General features: G+C 43.9%; 1 protein-coding gene across 4 annotated transcripts in view; it reads left to right on the top strand.

Annotated features, from left to right (window-relative positions):
* The window catches only part of GRHL2 (grainyhead like transcription factor 2), a 141,128-nt gene that overhangs the window by 111,346 nt on the left and 3,062 nt on the right, over nucleotides 1-26,720 (top strand). For 3 of the 4 annotated variants that reach the window (XM_082364331.1, XM_082364328.1, XM_082364330.1), the window contains exons 12-15: nucleotides 2,406-2,437; nucleotides 12,612-12,706; nucleotides 14,916-15,001; nucleotides 24,601-24,665. In XM_082364331.1, coding sequence (XP_082220457.1) covers nucleotides 2,406-2,437; nucleotides 12,612-12,706; nucleotides 14,916-15,001; nucleotides 24,601-24,665 — 278 coding nt within the window. The remainder of the gene's footprint in view (nucleotides 1-2,405; nucleotides 2,438-12,611; nucleotides 12,707-14,915; nucleotides 15,002-24,600; nucleotides 24,666-26,720) is intronic. The other variant, XM_082364329.1, reaches the window with a different exon arrangement.

Genomic DNA, 26,720 nt, shown 5'->3' with positions numbered 1-26,720 from the left:
CCTTGGGAGATGGGTCCAGAGGCAGGAGGGAAGAGGGCAGTGCCGTGGTGTGAGACGTGGGCATGGGACAGGGCTTGGCTGACTTTGACAGGCAAAATGAGAGCTAGCTGTGGCAGATCAAAAGCTGGGCCAGTTTTACCATAAGGGAGCAGGGGTGGGTAGGGGAGGAAGGCCCGTGGTAACCACTGCAGGCGTGAGCCTGGTAAAATCAGCCACGTGGCAGCCCTGCACAACTGCGGAGCAAGCAGCTGTTTAGCTTTCGTGGTCGGTGAGCACTCCGAGCCATGCTGAAGGCACCAAAGACGTGGCCTGGGGAGCAGGATTTTCACGCTCAGCCCACGTGTCCCCTGCTCCCTCATTATCTCACTGATCCACTTGTGGGCTGGTACGTTCACCAGACGGTTATCAAAACCTCCTATGAGGGCATGAACCCAACGTGCAGGCACTGTGGAGATCTTCAGTTTCCCTCTCCTCACACTAAAGTCCTGCTACGCACTGTGGCTTTTGTCGGGAATGCCTTTAAAAAGAAGTGACAAGGGGAGCTTGGGAGAAATTGTGGGATGCAGAGGCATCAGCCCACTGGATAACATGTACTTGGCAGGTATGAGCCTTCCTCAAGGCACCTGAACACAGGCAGGACATCATTCCTCCCTCACACCCTCAAGGACCATCTCCCCACTTGTGGCTTGTAAACCCTCTACCCCCCAGATCATAGGCGTTCTTGATAAGAATGCAGGTTCCCAAGTTCCATCCCAGGCCTTTCAAATTAAAATCTCTGAAGGGGGACTCTGGGAATTTGCATTTATGAGAAGTTCTCCAGGTAGTTTTTATGCACTCTAAAGTTTGAGAAACACTGTCTAAAAATTAAATTCGTGCAATGAGCCCTACAGCCAACCAGGAAGAAACAGTGGGTCATCACATGCGAGGAGGAGAAATGACAGTGCAAGGAGGTGATAGGGACGGTGCAGCAGAGGCTGCTCAGGGGGCCAGGAGGGCACTTAAGAGACGGCTGCTTCCAGCTTTGGGTCACCAGTCACCTTTGCAGAGAGCTGTGCATTACCCTACCAGGGTGGTGCAGCAGGGTGGATGTATTATGCCACGTTTAAAGAAACCAGCAAAAGACAAGCCAACATCAGGAACTTTCCCCCCGAATCCAGTTGTGTGTCCAGTGCTATGGCTCAGGCTCCCTTGCTTATGTGGGTCACTCTCTATGCATCTAAATAGACAGTCCCATTACTAGCACATCCCAGGGCTCTGATGCCACACTGAAACTTGGGGTGTGGGGAGGAAATGTCTTACCTTCATTGTTCTCTGCTTAAGAAGAAACAAAGTATACAATACAACCACAGACATTAAAAAGTTTAAGAGGAAAAAGTTCCCTGTGGAAATCAGAGCTGATGACTAGAATGACTCATTCCCAAAGAGTTCCTGGTAACCAGCTTTGTTATGTAACTAAGTTTGGGTTTGGCAGCTTCCCAGGAACTGCCACGAGCCTTTGAGAGAGTTTCCACGGAGAGTGTCAGTCTAGACACAGCTGTTTCTCTCCCAGGTGGCTGCAGCAGGGACAGTGAAGAAATGGACCAGAACCAGAGGTGACTTCTGAAGTTCATGTGTGAATGTTGAATACTAATTTGAGTATCATTCTTCACCCAAACGGAAATGGTCCTGCAGCACATAGTTAAAGCTCACAAAAGGCCCACAGTTAATTGTCATAAATAATTGGATGAAGAGGACTTAACATACATAACAGATCCGCTCTGGATTTCCAGAGTTGCATAAAGTAATAAGGATGCTTCATAATGTCTTTAAATCTGATTCTGCCTGCTGCCATGCTGACCACCGAAAGAAGTCTCTTTTCCTTCTGGCCAGAACACCTCCTAGAGCTAAATGACCTTTCCTGGCCTGAGGGTAGTTGACTCCTAGATTTTTGTGGTCGTGGGATGCCAGGGTAACCCAGGTCCCTTTGGGGAAAAAACAGAGGCCTGGGGTTACTGCCGTGGGGACTTCTTGTTCCCCTCCCTTCTCCAAAGCACTCTGTCTGGAGTCGGCTCTCCTGTGGACTGGACGGGATTGGTTACTCACAGGCCCTGCTCCAAGGCCTTTGTAAACCATGATTTTTAGATTTTGCTAAAATATTTCCTTAATGTCAAAAGCAAGATTTGGCTCAGGGCTATAGGTAATCTGATTTCCAATTTTAGTTCATTAAAATCTAAGAATTAACCCTAGGGAGACTGTGAAGAGGTTAAATTTGTATTTCCTCAGGCACACATGTGCAGCGTCATTAAACAGATTTGTCTTTTGTCTTTTTTGAGACAGTGTAATGCCTTAGGAAAGTCTGTGCATCATGTAATATATTTCCATTTCTTGTGTCCAACCTACAGTAAGCCTATTGTTTTGTTCCACAGGTGTATTACAACACGGATGATGAACGAGAAGGGTAAGACACTCGGTCTTTTCACTTAAGCACCCAAAGTCAGTTCATGTCAGTAGAAATGGGTTTCCAAGCACAGGGTAATGGGGCAGGGAGTGAGAATGTCTGCTCAGCCTCCAGACTCAGAGCTAGGAAAGGCTTGACTCTGGGGACTGTCTGGACGAAGGCTGGGGAATACCATTCTCCTTCTAGGTTTCTCTTTACCCCTCTCTCCTTCCTATGATCTGCCTTTGAAGAACTAGCTGTTGTTTTGAAGTGATACATCTCTTGGATTCCACCCTTTCACTGATAATCCAATTACTGAAATCTTTGGCCCCAACACAAGATCAAGCTGAGCTTGAGGCAGGAGCCGAGGACACAGCCTGTCCTACATTTAGTGCTACCTGAGCCCCCACCACGTGCCTCCTGAAGCCCTCACTCTGGGGAGTGAGCTGCGTGGGCTAGTGGTGAGACTGGTTTGGATGGGAGCTGGGCAGGCTGAGAACCTTGTCACTGTCTTAGGACTGTAGGGAGGACAGGGTTCACATAGGGGCACTGAAGACTCCCAGTGTCTTGCACATCAAGTCTCTGCATAGTGCTTTTCTATTCATTAACTCATTGTATAGACTCCTAGAATTTTAGAGCCAGAAAGGAATCTTCAAGGTCATTTAGCTGACCCTGTCTTCTAGGCCATGTAGCACAATATACTGCATCCTTGATAGGTGGTCAGCCAGCTTCTATTTGAATGTTCCCAGTGATGGGAATATTCTGAATATTCTCACTGTATGAGATAGCTCATGATACTGTTGGACAGTTCCAGCTCCAGGAAGTTTGTCTGTTGAACTGACGTCTATCTTCTTTTGACCCATTAGCTCTATTTCTGCTCTCTGGCTAAGTCTCAACCTTTCCTCCTCATTCAAACATCGTTTGACCTCTCAACGTCTTAATTCCCCCTCCAGGGGGTACCACCAGATTTGTTAATAGTCTCCTTAAAGCTGGCTCTCAGAAATACACATGTTCTGAACCACATGAGTTGGAGATTATATTGGGATAATTTCTTCTTATGACCTGGATGCTCTTTTTCTCTTAAAGCAATCTAGAACTATGTTCATTTTTCATCTACATAACATTACTTATATACAGCTAAAGTCTTGGTTTGCATTAATTACATGTGTATAACTAAACTCTCTAGATCACTGGTTTTTCAAACTATAGTCAAACCAGGGCTTCCCTATTCTTCCCTATGCAATTAACATATTTACTTGTAAAACATTTCAAAGTGAAGTAAGTGGAGCAGATATTCTTGAGCTCATTTCCTAGAGCAGAGCTCAGCAAACTATAGCCTAAGGGCCAAATCAAGGCCCAGTACCTTTTGTACTGTCTGCAAACATTTTTAAATGGTTGAAAAAATCCCAAAGAAGAAGAATATTGCATGACACTTGAAAATTATGAGATTCAAGTGCCCATAAATGAAGCTTAATTGGAATACAGCCGCATTAATGCCTTTGGGTCTTGTCTCTGGCTGTCTTGGTGCTACCACAGCAGAGCTGAGTACAGAGACGCTGCTGTAGTTGCAGCAGAGACCATCCATCTAGCCTGGAAAGCCTAAATATTTACTTTACAGAAAAAGTGTGCCACCCTCTCAAGGACAGACAATCTCAAAAGAGCCTAATAATTCCCTAGTTGGTTAGGAACAGAGCCTTGTCCGGGATCTGACCTCTAAATTCTGAGTTCCACATTTTCTAAATACATAATTAGATACTCGCGGGCTGCCGCTGCCCAGTGTGAGTGCCTCCCTGGGGCCGCCTCCCTGACCTCTGGGCTTCGGGGTCCTCCATCGTAAAATGAGGATTTTGTATAAGACGGTCTGTAAGATCTCTTGCGAGAAAATTGAGTGTTATGAATAAGAAACGCCTGGGACGTAAATGCTCCTGCATGTGCGCTTGTGAATCTGCCTCAGCCTAACTGTCCTTCCTTGCAAGTCGGCGACATTTAGGTGACTAATTGACCTGCTTTTACCTCTTTTGGTCTGGCCTCTCTGTAACAATTCCCCTCTTTTATTGCAGAATCATGAGGCCTGAGGCCCAAGGCTCTTACTCTTAACCATCTTCTAATTAGAGTTCGATTGAGTAATACCGACGGCCTTGGAGCCCAGTGTTAACACATAGTAGGTACTTGGCTATTGTTACATGTAAAAGTGGTAATCAACATTCACTGGATACCTTGGCTAGGCACTGTCTTAAGTGCTTTATATGGATTATTTTATTGGATTCTTCCAAAATTTCCACGGGGAAGATGCTATACTTACTTCCACTTTATAATGAGGAAACTGAAACTTCAAAAGATCAGGAAACTTGTTCTAAGCCGCACAGCTGGTGCGTGATAGAGGCAGGATTTGAACCTGGGTCTAGCTGCACTCCCATCGCCTGCCTTTAGCCGTCACGCCCTATCACCTAACCCTCGTCATTCTTGATCAGTGGCTGCCAAGGAATCATCCAGAGACAGGCCCTCATCGTGATGGCTCTCTGGCCTTGACAAAGGCACACCGTTTGGATTTTCGGACCCAGGTTGTGACAAGCCTAGGCGAGTGTACCTGGCGGAGGGGGTCAGTTCACCGAGCCCTGGGGAGAACCACCTTCACGGGCATTCGCTTAGCCTTCCTCAGATCAGGACTGTCTGGCCAGTTCTTCCCTCTCCCTGCCAGGCATAAATCAGTGAGTATTAAAGCATCTAACTGAGTGTTGCAGAGCGTCGTTCACGCAGCCACCAGCTGGGGGCACAGCCTGCCCAGGTGCACCAGGGCCCCCTCCCAACTACTCCAAAGCCAGAGTGGTGGCCGGACACGGACTTGTTCATGAGGAGGAGAGCTTTTTGGCCTGAAGTGCCAGCAAACCTGAGCGCAATTAAAGAGAGAAACTAGAGAAGATTCAGATGAGGTGGGATGGGGAGCCATCATCAGCTAAGTACCTAAACTAAACAAGAAGAGGAACACCTGTTTGCTCCTGTCTAGTGATAAGTATTTGGGGTGACTTCTGGTGCTGAATTTGGGGATCACAGACCCCATGCAGGCTTGTTTCCTAGGCAGGGGCTACAACAGATACAGAGGCTTTTGGACACCATCTCTGAGCAGCAGGTCTCTCGCTGCATATCAGAATCAAGCTGGGGAGTTAAGAAAAATACTCACATACAGGGACCGTCTCCAGGGATTTTGATTTCATTGGCAGATGGGTGCAGCTCAGGCATGGAGACCTTTTTAAAGTCCCCAGGTGATTCTAATGCACGGCAATGTTTGAGAACCACTGCTCTAGAGCCAGTCAGCCATGATTTGAGTCTTGCATTGGTCTTACAAGCTGTGTAACTTAAGATAACAACCTTTTGGGGCCTCAGTTCCCTCATCTAAAAATAGCAAATATTAATACCTACCTGCTAGAATTATTAGAAGCATTAATACGTAAAATGACCTGACACACGGAAGATGCTTTCAAAAAAACAGAGCTATTATTATTGCCAAGGTTCCTTTTCAGGCCCTAAATAAATGATACTTTATTGAGAAATGGAAGAGAGGAAGATGAAGAAAAATGGAAAGAAAAACCAGACAAAAAGAATTTTCTGTAGAGCTGAGCCCTTAACCAGGGATTCATGAATGGCTCTTATGGGGAAGAGGGAAGGGTCTTACGCTCCCTGAAATAGTATTTAAATTGATATGCAAATATCATGCATGATGAGAAATTCTATTTCTATTATTTCTGGGGATCTGGTATCCATCTCTATCTGACCTCTAGTTCCTGGAAAACCATTCTTGCCTTGATCCTCTGTCCACACTGGTCCCCACAGAGGTGCCCCCCATTCCAGCCTATAGTGAGGTCCCCTCAAGTCTAGCAGCTCTGTGGCCTCTGCACTGCATTTGGGGCACAGGGATTCTTGGCAAATTTGGGCATCCTCGTGTCTGTTTTTAATCAAACCTTTTATTTCAAGATAATTATTGATTCACATGTAGTTGGAAGAAGCCCACCCCCTTTTCTTTTCTTTCTTTTTTTTTTTTTTTTTTTGGTCACACTGCTCAGCATGTGGGATCTTAGTTCCCTGACCAGGGATCGAACCCAGGCCCACGGCAGTGAAAGCGCAGAGTTTTAACCACTGGACCAATGGGGAGTTTCCAGGCCCACCCCCTTTTCAATTGATGTATTTTTATTTTTACTGTTAGATATTGCAGTTAAAAAATCTACCCAATAATACTGAAATCTGCATCAGATATACAAGGAAGATTTTTAGAAAATATTTAAGGAAATGAAAATCATGTTTACCATCCCTCAGAGTAGCAGATTTTTATCAATTTCTTATATTAGTACCAGTTATTCTTTCTTGTATACTAGTTAGCCATTTTGCAAATTAGAAGATATGAACTAAAGACTCTTAGAACTAAGCTTTGCCTCCTTTTATAAATTTAACCTACATTTGCCCTCTCTGTTGCTCTTCATTCCTTCCTTTATTTCTCTGTTTCTCTTTGGGATCCTTTTCCTATTTTTTTTTTTTTTTTAATTGAAGTATAGTTGATTTACAATGTTGTGTTAGTTCCTGGTGTATAGCAAAGTGATTCAGTTATACATGGGATCCTTTTCCTATTGCCAGAAGAATTCTGTTTAATAATTCTTTTGTTGTGGAACTTTTGGCAAAGAATTCTCTCATATTTGTTTATTTGTTGTAAATGTTTTTATTTTGTAATCATTTTTCTAGGGTATTTCTGTTAGGTATCAAATTCCAGGTTGGCAGTTACTTTCTTTCAGTTTTGGTTTCCATCATTTTTTGTTGAGAAGTCAGCTGTCTTATTGTTGCTATTTAAAATGTAATCTTTTCTTTCTTCCCTTCCTTCTTTCCTTCCATCCTTCCTTCCTTCCTCCCTTTCTTTTTTCTTTCATTTGGAAAAGACTGCTTTAAAATTTTTCTCTTTCTCTCAGGTTTTCAAATTTTTTATGATGTTTCTATGTGTGGGTTTTCTTTGTACTTTCTTTTTCCCCCTGCTTGGTATTTTATACCACTCATTGAATCTGTGGGTTGATGTCTTTGATCAGTTTTGGAACATTCTTGGCTGTTATCTCTTCAAATAGTGCTCTTCCCTGTTCTCTCCCCACTCCTTTGAGACTCTAAATGTGTATTAGAATTTTTTATTCTGTCCCTGTGTTTTTTATGTTCTTTTCTAAAATGTCCATCTTCTTTACTCACCATGCTCCAGCCTGGATATTTTCTATTGACCTAACTCTCAAATCCTCTCTTCTGCTAGGTCCAATATACTAAACCCATCTATTGAGTTATTAATTTCAATTACTGCACTTTTTAGTTCTAGGACTTCCACTTAATTGGTTTATTTTAATAAATTTCAGTTCTAAATGTCTTGTCATTTATTTTCATGAACATAATAATAACTGTGCTATAAGTATGTTATCTGGGTCTGTTTCTGTTGTATGTTTTTCCCTTGGTCCTATTTAATATTTGATAATCATTGAATGATGAACAATATACATAAAAATTATGGAGGCCCTGGATGACCATATTTTTCCTTATGAAGGTTTTCCCTATCCTCTGGTATCTAGCCTGAGTTAACAGATCACCATAACTGAGTCAGGGACAGAACTGACCCAAAGCTGGGTTGCAGTTTATTTTAACCTCAGATGACCTCTAATTCATCCTAACTCCTAGATTGTACCTTTGAGGGACTTTCTATGGGTCTTTTTCCTTCATGGAGCTTGAAGTTCAATTTTTGTCTCCTTAGCATGGGGAGACTACCCAAGCCTCCTCTATGAGTTTCAAGGGCTTTCTGCTTAACTTCTTACTCTCTTATCCTGTGCAGCTTAAAAACTTGGTAAATACCTGGGAAGGAATACTGCAGTGTCTGGCTTACTTCTCTGTGCTTCTCTACTCTCTGGAAGTTTTCCTATTAGTCCTGAATACCTTTGCAGCCCTAAACACCAATTTCTGTTTCTCTAACACCATAAGATTGCCAAAAGCTGTGCAGACTTCTTTGCTCTTAAGTATGTGCCTCTGCTGAGATCACCATCCTCTACTCCCAGCTGAAAAATGGCAAATGCTTCAAGAGGAAAGTGGCCCACTGACTATCAGCTCGCCTCTCGCAGTTTTCTCCTCTGAGATCTCAGCTCTCAGGCTCTGGCTGACTCAACAGTAGTGTCCAATACCTTCAATAAGATTAAATATATATATATATATATGTTTACAGTTACTTACATTGTTCTTGGCTGGAACATTGCTTGGTTTGCCACAAGACACAACATCTTAGCCAGAAACAGAAATATCTGTATTTCCTCTTAAAATGATCCTTCTGGGGCCTACTGACCTAGTTATTTACTACTTTCAATTGTAAGCTCTTAACTACCATAATTGTTACTAAACATATGTGGGGTTTGTTTGTTGATTTTGGTTTGTGTTTACTGAGTGTGTCAGATGAATTCTATCAAGACCCTGAACTAGCATTGACTAAAGTCACTTGGGGATGATAGGTTCTTCCCCAGAGTGATTTATTGTTGAAAATAAACTAATTGAGATTCTACTCCATAATGTGAAAGACTTTGTGAGGGCTTGAACATAAGAGCACCTCCTCTTTTCTGAGGCTAACAAAGGGTAGGGACGTTAATTTATTTAGGGTAGACGTGGTCATCAGCCTACAGAGGCCATAAGCAGAGTTGTGAACTAGACAAACTATGTCTCCATGGTGCCTGCAACTCCTTTCCGTGCTTTATTTTGATACCTCGTCACCTAGGTACTGATGCCTAGAGTGGTTCAGCCTGACAGGTAGGGCTCAACATTGCCAAGTATGTCCAGAGACAGGCTTCAGATCCAAACACCTTCCCAGTTTTTCTTCTGATGAAACTTAGCCATCCTTTGTTTACACCTCAGGGACTTGCTTTCCCTGAGATTGACCTCACAAAGCAATGATTTCATATGTTGCTGGACCTGGAGTCCTTCCACATGTTAACACGTTGTGCCCACGGGACGGAGATTGATGTCAGAGAAAGCACCTTCTCCTTGTTCTTGTCCTTTTGTGGTACAAGCCAGTGTAATTGAACAGGACATCAGGAGACCTGAAATCCTTACTCTTTCTATCAATTGGGCAGTCATTGCTGCCCTTCTTTTCTCGCCTTGCTTTGAAAAGAAATGAAACCATTGAATTCAGACCACACAAGCTTATTGACTCCTACTGGGTTTATAGATTTGAAAGTGTGAAAAAACATTTCTGAACTCCCAAGAGAAATGTGGTTTATCCAAGATGTTATTTTAATGGCAAAGTTTGTCATGCTCAGAATGGGGTGCTGTCAAAAGTCAACAGACCTGGAAAAATGTAAATAAATCTTTCTTGACGAGAGAAAGAAAATCCCTAGTTTAGGAACCCTAACACAGCATGAAAGAGTGTCTGGTGATGTTTCAGGCTACTTACCCATTATTAACCTACTGGTCATTGACAGCAATGTCAATAGATTTTTTTAATCTTTGGCTCCCAGGGTCGTGGTCAGTCCAGCTCCAAGACATGACAGAATAATATGACCCGCTTTTATGGTTTTAAAGAAAAGTGAGGGAAAGATAGAGGGAACAGCGCTCTAAAAACTTATTACCACCTTCAGCTGGGACTTGAGTTTGAGTTTTTCTTCTGGCTATTTCCATAGTTTGACTTACTATGGAATAAAATAGAATGCTGACTCTGAATATCGTTTCTCATACCCTCACTCATCATCATCTCAGATTTATCGAGTACTTTATCATGAGGTTGTTCCTCAGAGCTGGGTTCTCTCAACAGCCTGTTTCACTTTTTTAGCTGCGTTGCCCTACATAAGACACAGAACACCCTGAGCCTTAGTTTGGTCGTCACCGAAATAGGGATAAGATTGGCCCTTGACCTGCTGGCTCACAGGGTGTTCATGAGACTTAATTGACCAAGGAGATGAAAAGTGCTTTGTTAAACGTGGTCTCATTAAGGGCTCATAAACATAATTTTGGACCACCTGGAGTAGAAGATGGTAATTTAAAGACTTGGTGGTTTAATACTTTAAACTATTAGAATTAATAGAAGTACTTTTTGGACTGTCCACAGTTTTATACCATGTGTTCTTTCTACCACTGGACCCCACCATTAGCTCCACTTGAGAATTGATAAAAAGAACTTCTTAATGACAATGAGGCCAACAGGGATTTGGCTTTGGAGCAGGGTTTTATATTATCTTGGAAGCTTGGGATTGATATAACGTCAGTCTCTGATGCAGGAAGCTTTTCCAACTTTAGCCCTTAAATTGGGCCAAAGTGGTAGTTTGGACTGTTTGCTATCTGATAGTAAATGGAAACTTTGAGCTCTTTCAAATTGTCTGCCTTATGTACTCTTCCCCGTATCTCTCTTCCTCAAATCTCTCCACCTTTAATTATCATGATCATCATGACCATCATCATCTCTAACTAACACTTCTACAGTACTTACAACGTATCAGGCAACTTTGTGAGTTTGAATTTACATTATGTTGAATTCATTTAATTCTCTCAACAGCCTCCTTCTAAAGACAAGGAGACTGAGGCTCAGGGCAGTTGAAGAATTTGTCCATGTTTCTGTAGCTAGTAGATTGCAAAGCAGGGGTTTATTTTTAATTGAAATATAGTTGGTTTACTGTGTTGTGTTAGTTTCAGGTATACAGCAAAGTGATTCAGTTATACATATAATTTTTCAGATTCTTTTCCATTATAGGTTATGGGTTATTACAATAAGATATTGAGTATAGTTCTTTGTGCTATACAGTAGGTTCTTTTTGGTTATCTATATTATATAGAGTAGTGCGTATATTTCAATCCCAAGCTCCTAATTTATCCCTCCCCCCCTTTCCCCTTTGGTAACCATAAGTTTGTTTTCTATGTCTGTGAGTCTGCAAAGCAGGGGTTTAAACCAACGTAGTCTGGACCCAGATCTCATGTCTTAACAATTATGCTGAACTCCCTATCTGGCATTGCTTCATGTGCCTGGTTCCAGGAATCCCCAGAGAGATTAAAGTTTTCTAAAAACCTACACCTGCTCTCTTGAGGGCTTAAAGGACCGTAAGACTCCATGCAGGGGCATTTTCTCAGTGTTTTAGTCAGTTTGGGTTGCTATAACAAAATACCATAAACTGGGTGGCTTAAATAACAGAAATGTATTTTTCAAAGTTCTGGAGGCTGGAAGTCTGAGATCAGGGTGCCGGTATGGTCGGTGTCTGATGAGGACCCTTTTCCGGCCTGCAGATCACCATCCTCTTGCTGTGTCCTCACATGGCAGAAAGAGAGAGGGTGTCCCTTTCTTACAAAGACACTCCCATCATGGAGGCTCCACCCTCAGGGCCTAATTACCTCTCAGTGCCCGGACCTCTGAATACCATCCTCCTGGGGGTTAGGGTTTCAGCATATGAGTTTGAGGGGACACTCAGCGGCAATGACTTCTCTTCAGTGACAATCTGTTCTTCTAATTTCCTTCCTCTGGAACAGCCCTCCCTTCCCTAGAGTGCCCAGAAAGACAGAGACTTTGGGAGGAAACGCACAGCCACCAGAACTGGCCAGCTGGGGACCCGTGGGCCCTCAGGAAGGGGGACCGAAACCCTCTCCCACGAGGAAGGAAGGGCCGGGTCTAGGGAACCTCGGCCACTTCAGTCTCCTCTGCTCCAAGCTGATGGAGTTGTGGAACAGCAGGAACCGAGGGCAGCCTCATAACTTAGAACCAGCGAGGCAGGCCCGTGCCATTTCCAGAGGTCACGCTGTGCCCTCGGGGCTGGCGAGAAAGTGCAGGACACCCAGGCCCTAGCTAGGTGGGATGGGCTGTGTAACTTGCAGACCACACAAACACAGGGCTCAGGCCCGCATCCCCAGCCCTGGTCTTCTGAGCAGGAAGGGGGGTTAGGTGCAGAACGGAATGGGTAAAACCCAGAGGTCTCACCTCGGTGGATCCATGTTCAGCAGCAAGGAGGATGTCTCAGGGCCATGCATGAACGATATTGGCAAGTATGTTCTGCCCCACATGCAGACTTGGGACCTGTGAGGGGGAGGCAGGAGGTTGGTGCGTGGATCCAGTTGTGATAAGGAAGGGATGGCGTAAACAAAGAGAAAAGATAGGGACTGGCACATCCATACACCTTTTTGTTGGCACCCTGCGTGCCTTCCTTAATTAACACTTTCCCCTCATCTTTTCTAGCAGCAGTGTCCTTGTGAAACGGATGTTCAGGCCCATGGAAGAGGAGTTTGGTCCAGCACCTTCTAAGCAGATGAAGGAAGAAGGGATGAAGCGAGGTACCGTTCCCGCTGAGGCCCTCCCCGGTGTTGCTCCAATTAGGAATGGTGGTGGGGGCGTTGCACTGAGAAGAGCCCCCGGCCCGGCCCATGTCCCTGTGGTTCCGTGCTGGCCTGGGGGTGCTTCTATTGACACAGGAAGTCCACAGTCTCCTCCTTTGCTTTAAACCTTATCTTTTTAAACACCCTAAGCAAACATTTATTCTTCCTGGGCACTGATTCTTTCCTTTACCTTGAGGGAAATGTAGTGAATATACTGACTCATCCAGCGGCGAGATATAAGGTTAAAAAGAAACTCGTGCTGTGTTTGACAATACCCTCTCCTAAGCACCAGCAGCTGAGAATCCTTCAATAGACGCAAACGATTAATCACGGTACAAGTAAGGGAACCTGTTTTCTGTGACATCACAACTTTCTCATTTTCTCTCAGTCAGGGATCTTATTCCACTTCACCAAGAGGATAAGAAACGAAGCACGGACTTGTCAGTGTCTTGCTCAGCATCTCGATGCTGTGCTGACTCATTGTCCCTCCTGGGAGTAAAGGGAGAGGCGGGGTGGTGGCCTTTCTCCCCACATCCTGCTGTAGCCAACACCAGGAGCTTCCAGAGACCTTCCGCTTACAGCACTGGACTTTTAATGAGTCAGGTTACCGTACGTCCACCATCTGCACAGCCTTGAGGTTTTTGTTACTGAGAATTTTTTTTTTCCTATCTGTTGAAATGGGATTTGCATAATGGTCAAGAGCATCCCCGTGTAGCCCCCCTCAGCCACATCGAGTCATGTGACCTTGGGAAGGTCCTCTGCACCTTGGAGTCCTCACTCGTAAAATGGGGTGACAAGAGTACCCACGTCACAGAGGGAGGCTTGATGAGTTAATGCATGTAAAACAGTAAACTCAAGTGCCCAGTACATAGTAAGCACTCCATCTTCACTAATATAATTATTTTATTTTTAGGCCTGGATCTAGTTAAGGAATATTATCATAATTGTGAATGAGTAATGAGCATTTCAGAATTCAAAGAGTGTAAATACCTGAGTAGTGTTAATTACAGTAGTAATATTTGAACCTATAAAGGGTTTTCCGACTTCACAGGCTCACCGTCAAAATATCCGAGCGCGTTTTGAGTTCCATTCCCGCATGCCTTTTATATCTCATCCTTTAGAACGAGGGCAATGTTATATGGAAATCAAGGATCACACAGGCCAAAGTAATAGTGGCTTACATCCATATTTAGTACATGCTGGCTGGTCCAAAGCTTGTGTTTTTTCAGATATTTTGAGGTTGTGAAGTCTGCACAAAAATTGCCATCAGGAATTGCTGTGACAAAATGCAAAGTTACGGCCTTTGAAACATCTCAGTCATAGGGACACATGAGGGCACTGCAAGCTTCCAGCAATAGAGAACTCGTTCTCCCAGGAGTGGCTTTTCTTTGGAAAAGGACAGTGGAGTTCCTGAGCCCCTCGCCTGGAGCTCCTACGCTGAGCTGGGCTTTGAGGAGCGCGAGGAGTCAGGGTCAGTGACGGTGCCCATTGTTTGTTAAAAGTTCTGCAGGACAGGGAATGACTGTAATTATCACCAGTGCCATTATTTGTTTTGCCTTTGTAGCCACTTCTCAGGGTGGCTCTCTCAAAGTCACCGGGAGCTGCCGTGGCTGGTTGCCTTTGTCTGTACAAGCTCTGGGATGCTGATAATGGTTACTGCTATCGTTAGCGGAGTGATTGTTATCCACAGATACACAGTTAATGAGAGCTGCCTCTCTGGGCAAGCCCTGGGGGTGAGCCGTAAGCCCAGCACGCGGCTGTGCCTGTCAGGAAGCCCAGCAGGAGACGGTGGCGCTGCAGCCCATCAACCCGCTGCCAGGCCCCCTGTAACCCATTCCCGGGACTCCTGCAGCAGGAGGAGCAACCACACTATTTCAAAGACAATGATTTTTCCGAGAAGAGGTCTGTAAATCCAATGGAAGCGGCACGCATTTAAATATTGGGCTGGCCAAAAAGTTCGTTCGGGTCGTTCGAACTTTTTGGCTAACCCAATAGAACATGGTTTGGGGTTTCCTTAGGGTCAGCCTGCTGGAAATTACGTTTTTCTGTTGGGGGTTACAGGAAGAAGTTACAGAATGTTCATCTGTAACAGCCACTGGTGGGAAGCAGTCTCCTGGGGCAGCTGCGTGGCCTCCACAGTCACGGCTTCCCGCCCCTTCTCTTTCAGTGCTTTTGTACGTGAGGAAGGAGACGGACGACGTGTTTGACGCCTTGATGTTGAAATCCCCCACCGTGAGGGGCCTGATGGAAGCGGTAAGCAATGAACCCCCTTCAGCCTCCAAGAAACCGGCATGTAGTCTCCTGAGCTGAAATCCATTTATTAAAGTGCAGCCTTCGAGATGGCCCTGGAATGAGCTTTCTCAAGGAAAAAGAAAAAGCAGAGATTTACGGGGACACTGATTTCCACCCTGTCTGGCTTATTATTGGCATCTTAAGGAGAAGGAAACTTTGAAAAACTGCCAATTCCCTGTCGGTTTAAGGCTAATCAGAGTAAGACGCCACAGAGAAAGTTTAAACTGTGAGTTTCCATTTGTCTCTTTGTGTGAAACCAAATTAGATACGTTTAACTTCCATATAGATACAGAACAAAAACGATTAGGAAGTGTCTTGCCAGCTGCGATAGTATAATCCAAAATAAAATATGACCTCTTTTGGTTAAGAAAAAAATATGAATTGCAGAGCTATAAAATGATTTAAGTAAGATTCTGAAATCCCTTCCTCCTTTCTCATCCCCTGTTTAGTCTAGCATTACCCAACCTGGGCTCAGGAAGTTATTTTATGTTTTATTCATGTATTATCCATCTGAATATGACTCTACATTGAATATGATACCCGACTCCCCTGTACAACTATGTTGTAGAAGATCCAGGGTTTTTGTGGTGATGAAGACAACAGAACTGCCAAGGGACATTCTAGAATTTTTGTTGGTCTGGAAAACTGCTACATTGAAACAGCATATTGGGCTATGGAGTAATATGTTAAAGTGTGTAGGGCAGTGACTATAAGGGGAATCATACACTATGTTGTCTTTTGTGGATGATTTCTTTCACTTTGCATAATGTTTTTGAGGTTCATCTATGTTGTAGTATAAATCAGTACTTCATTCTTTTCTACGGCTGAATAATATTCCATTGTATGGATATACCACATTTCGTTTTTCCATTCACCAGTTGATGGACATTTGGATTTTTTCCCCCACCTTTTGGCTATTGTGAATAGTGCTGCAATGAACATCCAGGTACAGGTGTTTGTTTGAATACTTGTTTTCAATTCTTTGGGGTGTATACTGAGGAGTGGAATTGCTAGCCAGACACGTAAGGTTACATTGTATAATCATACAATTTATAGGAAATATCAAGAACAGGCAAATCCATTAAGACAGAAAGCAGGTTAGTTGTTGCCAGGAGTTGGGTGAAAGGTGAACGAGAAAAGTCTACTTAGTGAGTTTCCTTTTGGGGTGATGAATTGTTCTGGAACTACATAGTCCTGACGTTTGCAGAACATTGTGAATGTACTAAATGCTACTGAATTGTACACTTTAAATGGTTTAAGTGGGGAATTTATATGATATGTAAAAAAATTATTTATTTGTTCACCTGAAATTTTTTTTAAAAAGCACAAGAATGTTACCAATGTGGTTGGCATTGTTAGGCAATTCAGAGCAGGGCATGGAGGACCACCCTCTGAGAAACACTTGGCTGAAGGGTTTGGTAATCTCTTCTGTTCTCAGGATTTGTCATTGGCATGGAGTTTGTTGTTACTGAAGCTGCCCCCCCCCATAAAGGGAAAACAAAACCAGAAATGAACACAACAAAAAGTATTGCCTATCTCTCTTCAAATGCGCTAGGATTTTTTAAAATGATCCTAAAATGACTGGAAGATTGATTTATGAGCTACAGAAGCCCTTTGGACAAATTTCATACCTTTAATCTGGCCTTTAAGATCATATTACTGAAACTGACTTACCTAGGATGGTGGTGAAGCTGAAAATTACTTTAGCAGCTGTTTTTTTAAAAAAATTATTTATTTATTTATTTATTTATTTATTTATTTATTTATTTATTTATGGCTGTGTTGGGTCTTTGTTTCTGTGCGAGGGCTTTCTCTAGTTGTGGCAAGTGGGGGCCACTCTTCATCGCGGTGCGCGGGCCTCTCACTATCGCGGCCTCTCTTGTTGCGGAGCACAGGCTCCAGACGCGCAGGCTCAGTAATTGTGGCTCACGGGCCTAGTTGCTCCGCGGCATGTGGGATCTTCCCAGACCAGGGCTCGAACCCGTGTCCCCTGCATTGGCAGGCAGACTCTCAACCACTGCGCCACCAGGGAAGCCCCTTTAGCAGCTGTTTTGAATGCATATTCCCAGTCCTCAACCCCAGATTCCCGTTCTGCTGGAGGTGGGGGAGGGCGGCGGAGCAGCAGGAATCTGTATTTTTAACAGTTCCTCAGGGTATTCTGAGATCAGCCAGGTGTGAGAACCACTGACCTAGACCAATTCTGAACTGATTCATTACGCCTTTTTCCTTGGTGTCTTCCTTTCCTGTCTGTGACATCTGGCTAGTTCTACAAGTGTTCTGTAGCTGTGGTCTCGCTGGATCACAGTGGGGTTACATGTCACCTTCACTTCCACCCAAACAATCCCTGAGTTAACTCTGCTTTTTTGTTTCTCTCTTCCCCAGTAGAATGTAGAGTTCATGAGAACAGGGGCTTTGTCTCTTGCGGGCTTCTGTGTATCCCCAGGTGTTTGAGCATATATATTTGTTGACTGAATTGAGCATCCACTGTGTATGTACCACCATGCCAAGTGCTATGGGTGGCATGTATTTCACATGCATTGCTTCACTTGAGCCTCACAATATCCCTGTGAACTTGGCAGGTCAGATGTCATCGCCGTCATTTACAGATGTGGGGTTTCCTGAGCTCCACAGAGTGGCAGAGCCAACTTAAGCCTTTGAGCAACTTAAGTCCACTTAGGGAGACGTCCACACATGAAAAGTTATTACAAGAAGAATAACCAGGGCTTCCCTGGTGGCGCAGTGGCTGAGAATCTGCCTGCCAATGCAGGGGACACGGGTTCGAGCCCTGGTCTGGGAAGATCCCACATGCCGCGGAGCAACTGGGCCCGTGAGCCACAATTACTGAGCCTGTGCATCTGGAGCCTGTGCTCCACGACAAGAGAGGCCGCGATAGTGAGAGGCCCGCACACTACGATGAAGAGTGGCCCCCATTTGCCGCAACTAGAGAAAGCCCTCGCACAGAAACGAAGACCCAACACAGCCATAAATAAATAAATAAATAAATAAAATAAAATTAAAAAAGACTGAAACTAAGCATTAGTAAACATATAAAAAGAAAAAAAAAAAGAAGAATAACCATTCCAAGTCACAGCTCACAACAACTAAAGGAAAGAAGCTTAGGCAATAGTAAGCCATCAGGCAAGAAGTAGTGTGTATGATGGTTGATCCCACACAGTCAGGGTTCAAATCCTAGCTCTGACACTTCAGAGTAGTGTGACCCTGGGCAAGTTACTCAGCCTCTCTGTACCCCAGGTTCATCGTTTCTGAAATGAGAGTAATAATAATGTGCGATATTATTATGAAGATACTGATAAAATGAGATGTAGGGCTGTTTCGAGGATTAAATGAGTTCCTATACAAGGTGTTTAAAGTAGCACATAGAAACACTGTATAGGGACTTCCCTGGTGGCGCAGTGGTTGAGAATCCGCCTGCCAATGCAGGGGACACAGGTTCGATCCCTGGTCCAGGAAGATCCCACATGCTGCGGAGCAACTAAGCCTGTGCTCTGCAACTACTGAGCCTGTGCTCTAGAGTCCGCGAGCCACAACTGCTGAGCCCACGCTCCACAACTACTGAAGCCCACATGCTCTAGGGCCCATGTGCCACAACTACTGAGCACGTGTGTTGCACCTACTGAAGCCCACACGCCTAGAGCCCGTGCTCCACAACAAGAGAGGCCACCGCAATGAGAAGCCTGCGCACCACAACGAAGAGTAGCCCCCGCTCGCCGCAACTAGAGAAAGCCCACGCGCAGCAATGAAGACCCAACGCAGCCAGAAAAATAAATAAAATTTTAAATACAGAAACACTGTATAAACGAATATATATATGTAGTAGATGGCTGTAAGTGCTATGGGGTGGAGAGGCAGATTGAGATTCCCTCAAGCCAAAGGAGCTAGAGAAGGGTGTTCTCCCCTGGTGAAGCTGGCTGGGTGCACAGGGAAAAGGTGGCTCGTGGCTCCGGTAGCACCCCCTTCTATGCAGCTGAGTCATTCATGCGTGGAGATGCAGGCCTGTCCTCCCCAATTCTATTGACAGGTCAAATGTAGCCACCTAGGAAGTATTTATAAGCAAGAGCCACCCCTTTTTCAAAAGTGCATCTTAGAGCCCACACTGAACAGTCTGTAACTCCACATAAAAGTCCTCGGCCTCCAGAGCTGGCAGTTGTGTTGGATGCCTCTAGACCAGGCAGACAGAGTCCTACGTTGGTGAAAACCAATGGAAATCTCTAGTTCTGCCTGTCACATGTCTGAGGTTTCTGGGCAAAGAGAACTCTCCGCAGAGTAAAAGTCTAAAAGTTCCAGATCATCAGATAACCAGTAACACACTGATGAGATATGTCCAAGACCTAGGATCCTCTTGGGTATCAAGGAAGTCTTAGGGGTCCTTAAAAATATTGATCATGGGGCTCCCCTGGAGGCGCAGTGGTTGAGAATCTGCCTGCCAATGCAGGGGACACGGGTTCGAGCCCTGGTCTGGGAAGATCCCACATGCCACAGAGCAACTGGGCCCGTGAGCCACAATTACTGAGCCTGCGCGTCTGGAGCCTGTGCTCCGCAACAAGAGAGGCCGCGATAGTGAGAGGCCCGCGCACCGCGATGAAGAGTGGCCCCCACTTGCCGCAACTAGAGAAAGCCCGCACACAGAAACGAAGACCCAACACAGCCATTAAAAAAAAAAAAAAAAAAGCTAACCATAGAGATAAAAAAAAAAAAAGATGACAAATACAGAAAAAAAAATATTGATCATGAGCTTTTAAAAATGATGGACATATACGAGCAGTTCAGACGACTTGAAAAACACAAAGAAAAAACCAAGCAGTCCTAATGCCCCCGCTCTGAGAACTATCACAAAGCACGTGCTTGCCACGCACGCGGAAGGGGAGTGTTGTGGTGACACCATCCAGCTCCTGGGCAGAAGGATTCCTTCCGTAACCTCCCGACAGATGGCCAGCTTCCTCCACATGCTATCCTGCACGGTCTCACTTCTTTCCAGGCTTCTGGATTTGGCAAAGCCCACTTCCTTGCCTGGCATGGAGGCAGAGGACGCCGTGTTAGGGTGGCATTTTATCCAGCTGCCTCTGCCTTTGCCTTTGACAACTGCACAGAGGGCAGGACTTTGCCCTCCTGGAGACTGTTGCCCTCGGCAGCCTGATGCCCGTGTCAACTTTGCCAGTTGCTTCTTGGTAGTGGATGGGGTCCATGAGCCCTGCTCCAAACAGGCCCAACATATGCCCCTTTTCTCTATGAGCTTAGAATCTGAAACCAGACCGCCGGACTGTTACCTTTTAAATCCTGTTTCTGCCACTTCCTAGCTGAGGGACCCTGATTACTTCATGAGTGTTAAGCCTGAGTTTCCTTGCCCGAGAAACAGGTCTCATAAAAACACCTATTCTGTTGCAATGATGCGAGAATTGAGCGAGTTAATAGGTGCAGAACTCCCTGTGCTGATACGCTAAGCACTTAGTAAGCACTCAGTGAATGCTGGCTGCTGCCGCTACTCCCAGCAGATATGCAGATTTATGCAGATTTCCTGACTGTTATCCACTGATCTGTGAGCTGAGGTATATGAGTTCATGCTTTGGGAAAAACTGGGAGTCAAACCCCTGAAAAGAGAAGATCCAAGAATCAGATTCACCTCTCTTTCAGAAAAGGGGGACTAAGAGATATGAACTTGCTGATGTTGAGTAGACAAAGGAACACACTTTATTTTTCCATTTCATTTTAAAAAGAAGTTCCAAATGACACCAACCAAAGTTCAAAACCCAACGCTTGCAGGCCAAGCAACTCACAACGATAAATGTTTTGGTTTTTATTTATTTTACTTTGTAGTTTCCTCTTTCTCTTTAGCTTTGCAGTTCGATTAAGTCACTGTTTCTCATCTTTTCTTGAAAGTTATTCTTTACTTTCCCTAAATTGTTTCAGTCTCTTCTCCTTATTGCTCTGTGATTTGAAGATAAATTTCCAACTGTCTTCCACACCACTACTCTCTAGCTCCCACCACCCCCAGGTGAGAAAAGACCTTTAGAGCCTTCATTTCTCCCCTCTCCTCCCCTCCTCCGCTCACTAGGACGAGTCCGCTGAAATGTTTACCCCACGCTGTTCCCACACACTCCACGCTTCTTGATGTCACTGTTGTTTAGTACTTTCTCTCTAGGACACAATTAGATTTTTCCTTCCATTATGTTCTTTTTACTTCAAGAATCCTTATTTAACACTTATTTCACATTCCCAGTCCATTTAACTATATATAGGTAGTTATACATACCTATAACTCTATATATCTATATACGGACCATATGTATCTATCTATATATATATATACATTATGTATGCATATATAACTATAGATCTATAGTTATATAGAGAGTATATATAGTCTGTCTTCATGTGTGAGTGTGTGTGTGTGTATATGTATATATATATATTTATGGCACAACACTGGGTTGCTTGTTTTCTTCCCCCTTCTTTTGCTGAAGTCTTTATTCTGATGCATATTCAGTTAAGCTAGAGTTCTTTTGTGAGTATTTTCCTCAAATGGGATATTTGGGTGAAATGCATTTCTTAGATGCCATTCTTTAACCTGAGAAGTGAGGGAGAGCTTGTTGGTGTACAGAATTCTTGGGGTAAAGTCCCTTTTTTCAGTAGTCTGTAGGGGTTATTCCAGTTTGGTTTCTAGTGTTGCAGATGAGAAGACTGAAGCCAGGTTCATTCTTTTTCTTTTCTTTTTTTGGTAACTTGTACTTTCTGTCTGGGACATTCCAGGATGTTTTATTTTCATTACCCTTGGAGATCTGGCACTTTTCAGAATGGCCAGATGCATGGGTCTTTTCTCATTGATCCTTCCTGGGATTCAGGATACCCCTCCTATCTAAAAACATGGGTCTTTCCTCTATTATTTGTTTGTTTCCTCTTCTCCATTTGCTCCTTTTTCTCTGTCTGGGACTTTGGATAGTCACATCAGGTATGGCTGTCTCTGTTCTTCAGATCTCTCTTTTTTTCCCTTCATGATTTCCATCTATGCTATGTGTCTTTGCTCTGCACTTGAAATGGTTTTTCTAATTGATCTTTCCTAACGCGATCGGTTTGCTGAATCGACCACCTGGCCTTCGATTCATTTATTGACCTTTACAGATTTTTTAGTTCAATAATCATATATTTAGATCAGAATTTTATACTTGTGTGCTGTACAGCAGTCTTTATAAGTGCTCTTTTATGTTCTGTTCACATGGATGTCGTCCACATAAGTTCTGTCCATTTTCTTTGCTGCCCACAGGCCGTGTTATTTTATGTGCTGGGCTCATTTGGGCTCCAGTATGGCTGTGAGGCAGTTCCATCAGTGACGGAGTAGTGATGTGCGACAGGCAGGCCATTTGTTTCCCAGTCTACCTTTGCTGTCTCAGCCCTCGGCCCACCTGTTCTGCTCCTTTGGGGCTTGGGGGAGGGGGTGGGAGTTCTTCCTGTGCAGTGTGAGGGATGGATGGGTGGGAATCTGATTCTCTGGAGAATAAGCTCTTCCCAGGAGCCAAAGCTATCCCACCTTTGTCCCAGGGCTCTTTGGCTTCTTTTCCTAGCCCCTGCTAGACTGACCAGTAGTCCAAGTCCCAAACCTCACCTGCCCTGTTTGTGAGCCCTGCCAGCCACTCGGCTCACAAGAGGTGGGTGGATTGGATTTGGGAGAGAAAAAGCATTTTGGGTAGGTGTCTCTAGAATCCATCTCTAAACTATTATTATACTACTTTATATTTATAGTTTTATATTTATAAAACTGAATCATGGTTACTGTAAAAATAAATAGTACAGAATTGTACAACGTGAAAAGAAAAAGAATCTCCTTGTTTCTGTCCATTCTTCCAGGGTAGCCACTGTTAATAGATTGGTGGGTCTTTCAGATATTTTCTATTTACTTACACATATATTTTTAAAAAAATACAAGTGGGATCACACTATATACAGTGTTTTGCAATTTGTGTTTTTTCACTTAGTGTGTTAAGGACATTTTTTTCCTATAGGCGTCCTGCATTTCTTTTAATGATTGCATGACGGCGTGGTTTTCAACTGTGCAAATATCAAAATGTGCTTAATGAATGTTTGTTATATACAGTTTTCTGTGTTATGAACAGTGATGCTTTGAAGAGCTTTGCATACATCTGAGTGTATTTCTGTACACCAGATTACTAGATGTGGACTATTTGGGTCAAAAGATATATGCCTTTTAAATTTCAATAGCTTCTGCCAAATTTCCCTCCAAAAAGGTTGAGCTTGTTGCTCTCCTATCTATGGGCTATGAGAGTTGCTGTTTCTTATCCTTTGGCTGGTACTGTATTATCAATTTTTCAGTTTTTGTTAGTCTCATAGATTAAAGGTAGTATCCTGCTGTTGTTTTAATTTGAAGTTTTAAATTATTAGTGAGGTGGTGGATTTTTTTATTTGCTTATTGTCCTATTGTATTTTTTCTGTGAATTACTTCTTTATGTTGTTTTCTTCCTTTTCCCATTGAATTGTTAGTCTTTTCCTTTCTTTTAATTGAAGCATGGTTGATTTACAATATTATGTTAGTTTCAGGTGTACAGCAAAGTGATTCAGTTATATGTATATATTTTTTCAGATTATTTTCCATTATAGGTTATTATAAGGTATTCAATATAGTTCCCTGTGCTATACAGTAGGTCCTATTGATTATCTATTTTATATACAGCAATGTGTTAATCCTAATTTATCCCTCCCTCCCCCCTTTCCCCTTTGGTAACCATAAGTTTGTTTTCTATGTCTGTTTGAGTCTGTTTCTGTTTTGTAAATACGTTCATTTGTGTTAAAGAATATGGACCGATTCACGAACTTGCACGCCATACATGTGCAGGGTCCATGCTCATCTTCTCTGTATTGTTCCAATTTTAGTATATGTGCTGCCAAAGGGAGCATGTTAGTCCTTTTTTTTTAATTTGGAGGTGTTCTTTCTAACTTAAGAAAGTTCCATGTCTGTCATTTGTGCTGCAAAAATGTTTCCCAGTGTATTGTTCGTCCTCAGCTTTTTGGGTGGTTTTGCCTAAACTGGTATTTTTCATTTTATGCTGCTTTATCAACGTTTTGGCCTTTTTTCTTCAGGTTTCATAGCTTGCTTGGCATCTTCCTTACTTAAAGATGATATCTATACAAAGAATTGATTCATGGTTTCTTCTTGCATGGTTTCATCTTTTCCCTGTAAATCTTTGGTGATATTTATTTTGATGGAAGTCGTGGAGAAGGGATCTGACTTGTTAATTTTTTTCTATATGGCTACCTATTTAATCCAACATCATGATTAAGGTCCATTTTTTTCTGACTGACCTGAAATGACACCTTCATCATATATTAAATTCTCTTGTGGATGAATTTTTTGTTGACTGATTTATGGTTTGTCCAAAGGGAGAGCCTTACAAATGAGCCTTTTTGAGAGTCTGACTCATGAGTGAAGGCCACTGGCACCCAGAAACCTTTCCAGGACGGTGAAGTTGGAATTTTCTCTCGTCTCTGCTTGGCTCCCCTTCCACACTCATCTGCCTTTTTGTTATTGGTTGCAGATATCTGAGAAATACGGGCTGCCCGTGGAAAAGATAACAAAGCTTTACAAGAAAAGCAAAAAAGGGTAAGAAAGAAACTGAACTTAAATTGATTTCCCAATCAGGTATGTCTATACAGTGCCTTTAAAAAAAAACAAGATGGTGCCCGTCTTTTGTTAGTTCTGTTGTCTGCCTTTTATAAAAATTTGTCATCCTTCCAAAGGCGTGCTGAGCGGCTTACATGTGCCACGGATTTTGAAGACCTTTAATGAGAGAGAGCGGGGGGTGAGAGTGCATTGTCATGATGTCAGCTGAGATGCCCCCCTCCAATGACAGGATTAGTGGGTAGAATAGAGGGGTCTGGAAGTGGTGAGAGTGGCCCTGGGGAGAGTGGCAAGGTCACCCTTATGCAGAGAGCAGAGTTTATAGGGAATCACGTGCTGCTCTTGGGGCTGGTTTCAGGGCAGTACAGTAGGAATACAAAGGATTCAGGGCATAGGGGATTCTTCTGAGGTCATTACTAACATAATGATCGAAATGATTACTGGACCTGCTTGTTCTGTTAAGAACAACAGCTCTCATTTATCTGGTGATCAGTAGGTTCTGGGCCCCCTGCTAAGTGCTTTATGTGTATTGTTCTATTATTCCTCACCACTCAGGTAGATTCTTATCCATAATTTATTGCTGATGGAGGCTAAGCAACTTGCCCAAAGTCTCATGTTCAGTAGGTGAGGCGCAGATTTAACCCAGGTCCGTGGCCCCAAAGCCCTAGTGTTTAGCTCGCACATCTGCTGTCTCCAGCCCTCCCAGGGCCTCCTGTGTATGAGGCTCCAAGTTTAGTTGCCATGGAGCTGGATTTAGTGCCAGGAGAGGGTCTCCATTAGAGTCAGCTTCTGGAGCTATTTTCTTACAAAAAGCAGAAAATAGGTCTTTAAACTCTTCTTTGGGCCTCTTTCATAAAGGAAATTGATTATCTGGGATACTCAGGCTTTTTGAGTGATGCGGTCTCTCGGTTAATTTGGAGCCAAGCAGGAAACCCTTTCCACTTGAGCCCTGGTTGAAAAGCTCACGAAACTGCATGTTACAGTTCTTTCCAAGGTCAGTGCAGGAGGCTGAGTGTATTCCTTCGCTGGTGAGATTTGAGCGGTGTCTCAAGGTCTCACGTTGAGCAGAAACCCTCAGTGTCGATGCACATGCCGATGGTAACATTTCACTTCCACTGAGCCCTGTCTCAGGCCCTGCGCTAAATACTTTAATCCTAACAACAACCGTCTAAAGCAGGGTTGTTATTCTTATTTTTGCGGAAAGGCTAAACAACTTGCCTGATGACACATAGCTGTAAAATGAGTCAGTTCTCAAACCAAGATCTGTCTGACTTCAGAGAAGGCGATTGGTTCAAGGACTTCTAAATCATAGACAGGCCCTGGAAGTTGTTGGTTTTCTTAAAACCAAACCCAACCCAGATGGTTAACCAAGGAGTAGGTCACATGTGGTAAAAGTATGAACTTCAGAGTGAGGCAAAGCCAGTTTCAAAACCTAGCTCAGCCGTGAACCAGCTGAGTGAACTTGGGGACACGATCTCACCTTGCTGAGCTCAGGTTTCTCATTTGCAACGTGGTGATGATCGCACCTGCCTTCAAGGTTGCCCTGAGGACTGAACACAAGGTCTCCAAAACACTGGAACACACTACATGCTTGAGGAAGGGTACCTGTAGCTCTTGTTTATTTTCCTCTTCTCCTAAGTGTGGAATACTTTTTTAAAATGCATTTTCAGGAGGCTATATGGTTTAATGAAAATAGTTCGGGGACCTGGCCCTGTCAATAGCTAACTCTGTGATTTCAGGCTCTGTTAACTTCTGGGCTGTAGTTTACCAATCTAGAAAGCAAAAGGTTTGGGTTGAATGAGCTCTGAAATCCTGTTTCATAAGGAGTTAGTTCTGAGAAATCGAGGTTTTGCTTTCCTCAGAGTGGCTTGTGGGGGCCAGTTTGGGGGCCGCTGCAGAGTGGAAGCCTCTCTCCCTGCCTGTCTCCTCTCCCCTCCACCCCCCCTCCCCACCCCTTCCTGGCCTCCCTTGCAAAAGCACGGCTGAGGGAGCCCCCAGCCTGGAGCCCGCCCTGGCACCGAGCGCCTTGGTCACGGC

This window comes from Balaenoptera borealis, assembly GCF_965194805.1.
Source record: "Balaenoptera borealis genome assembly, chromosome: 17".
In the NCBI taxonomy this organism is placed as follows: Eukaryota; Metazoa; Chordata; class Mammalia; order Artiodactyla; family Balaenopteridae; genus Balaenoptera; species Balaenoptera borealis.
This window is presented reverse-complemented; position numbering and strand designations above follow the sequence as displayed.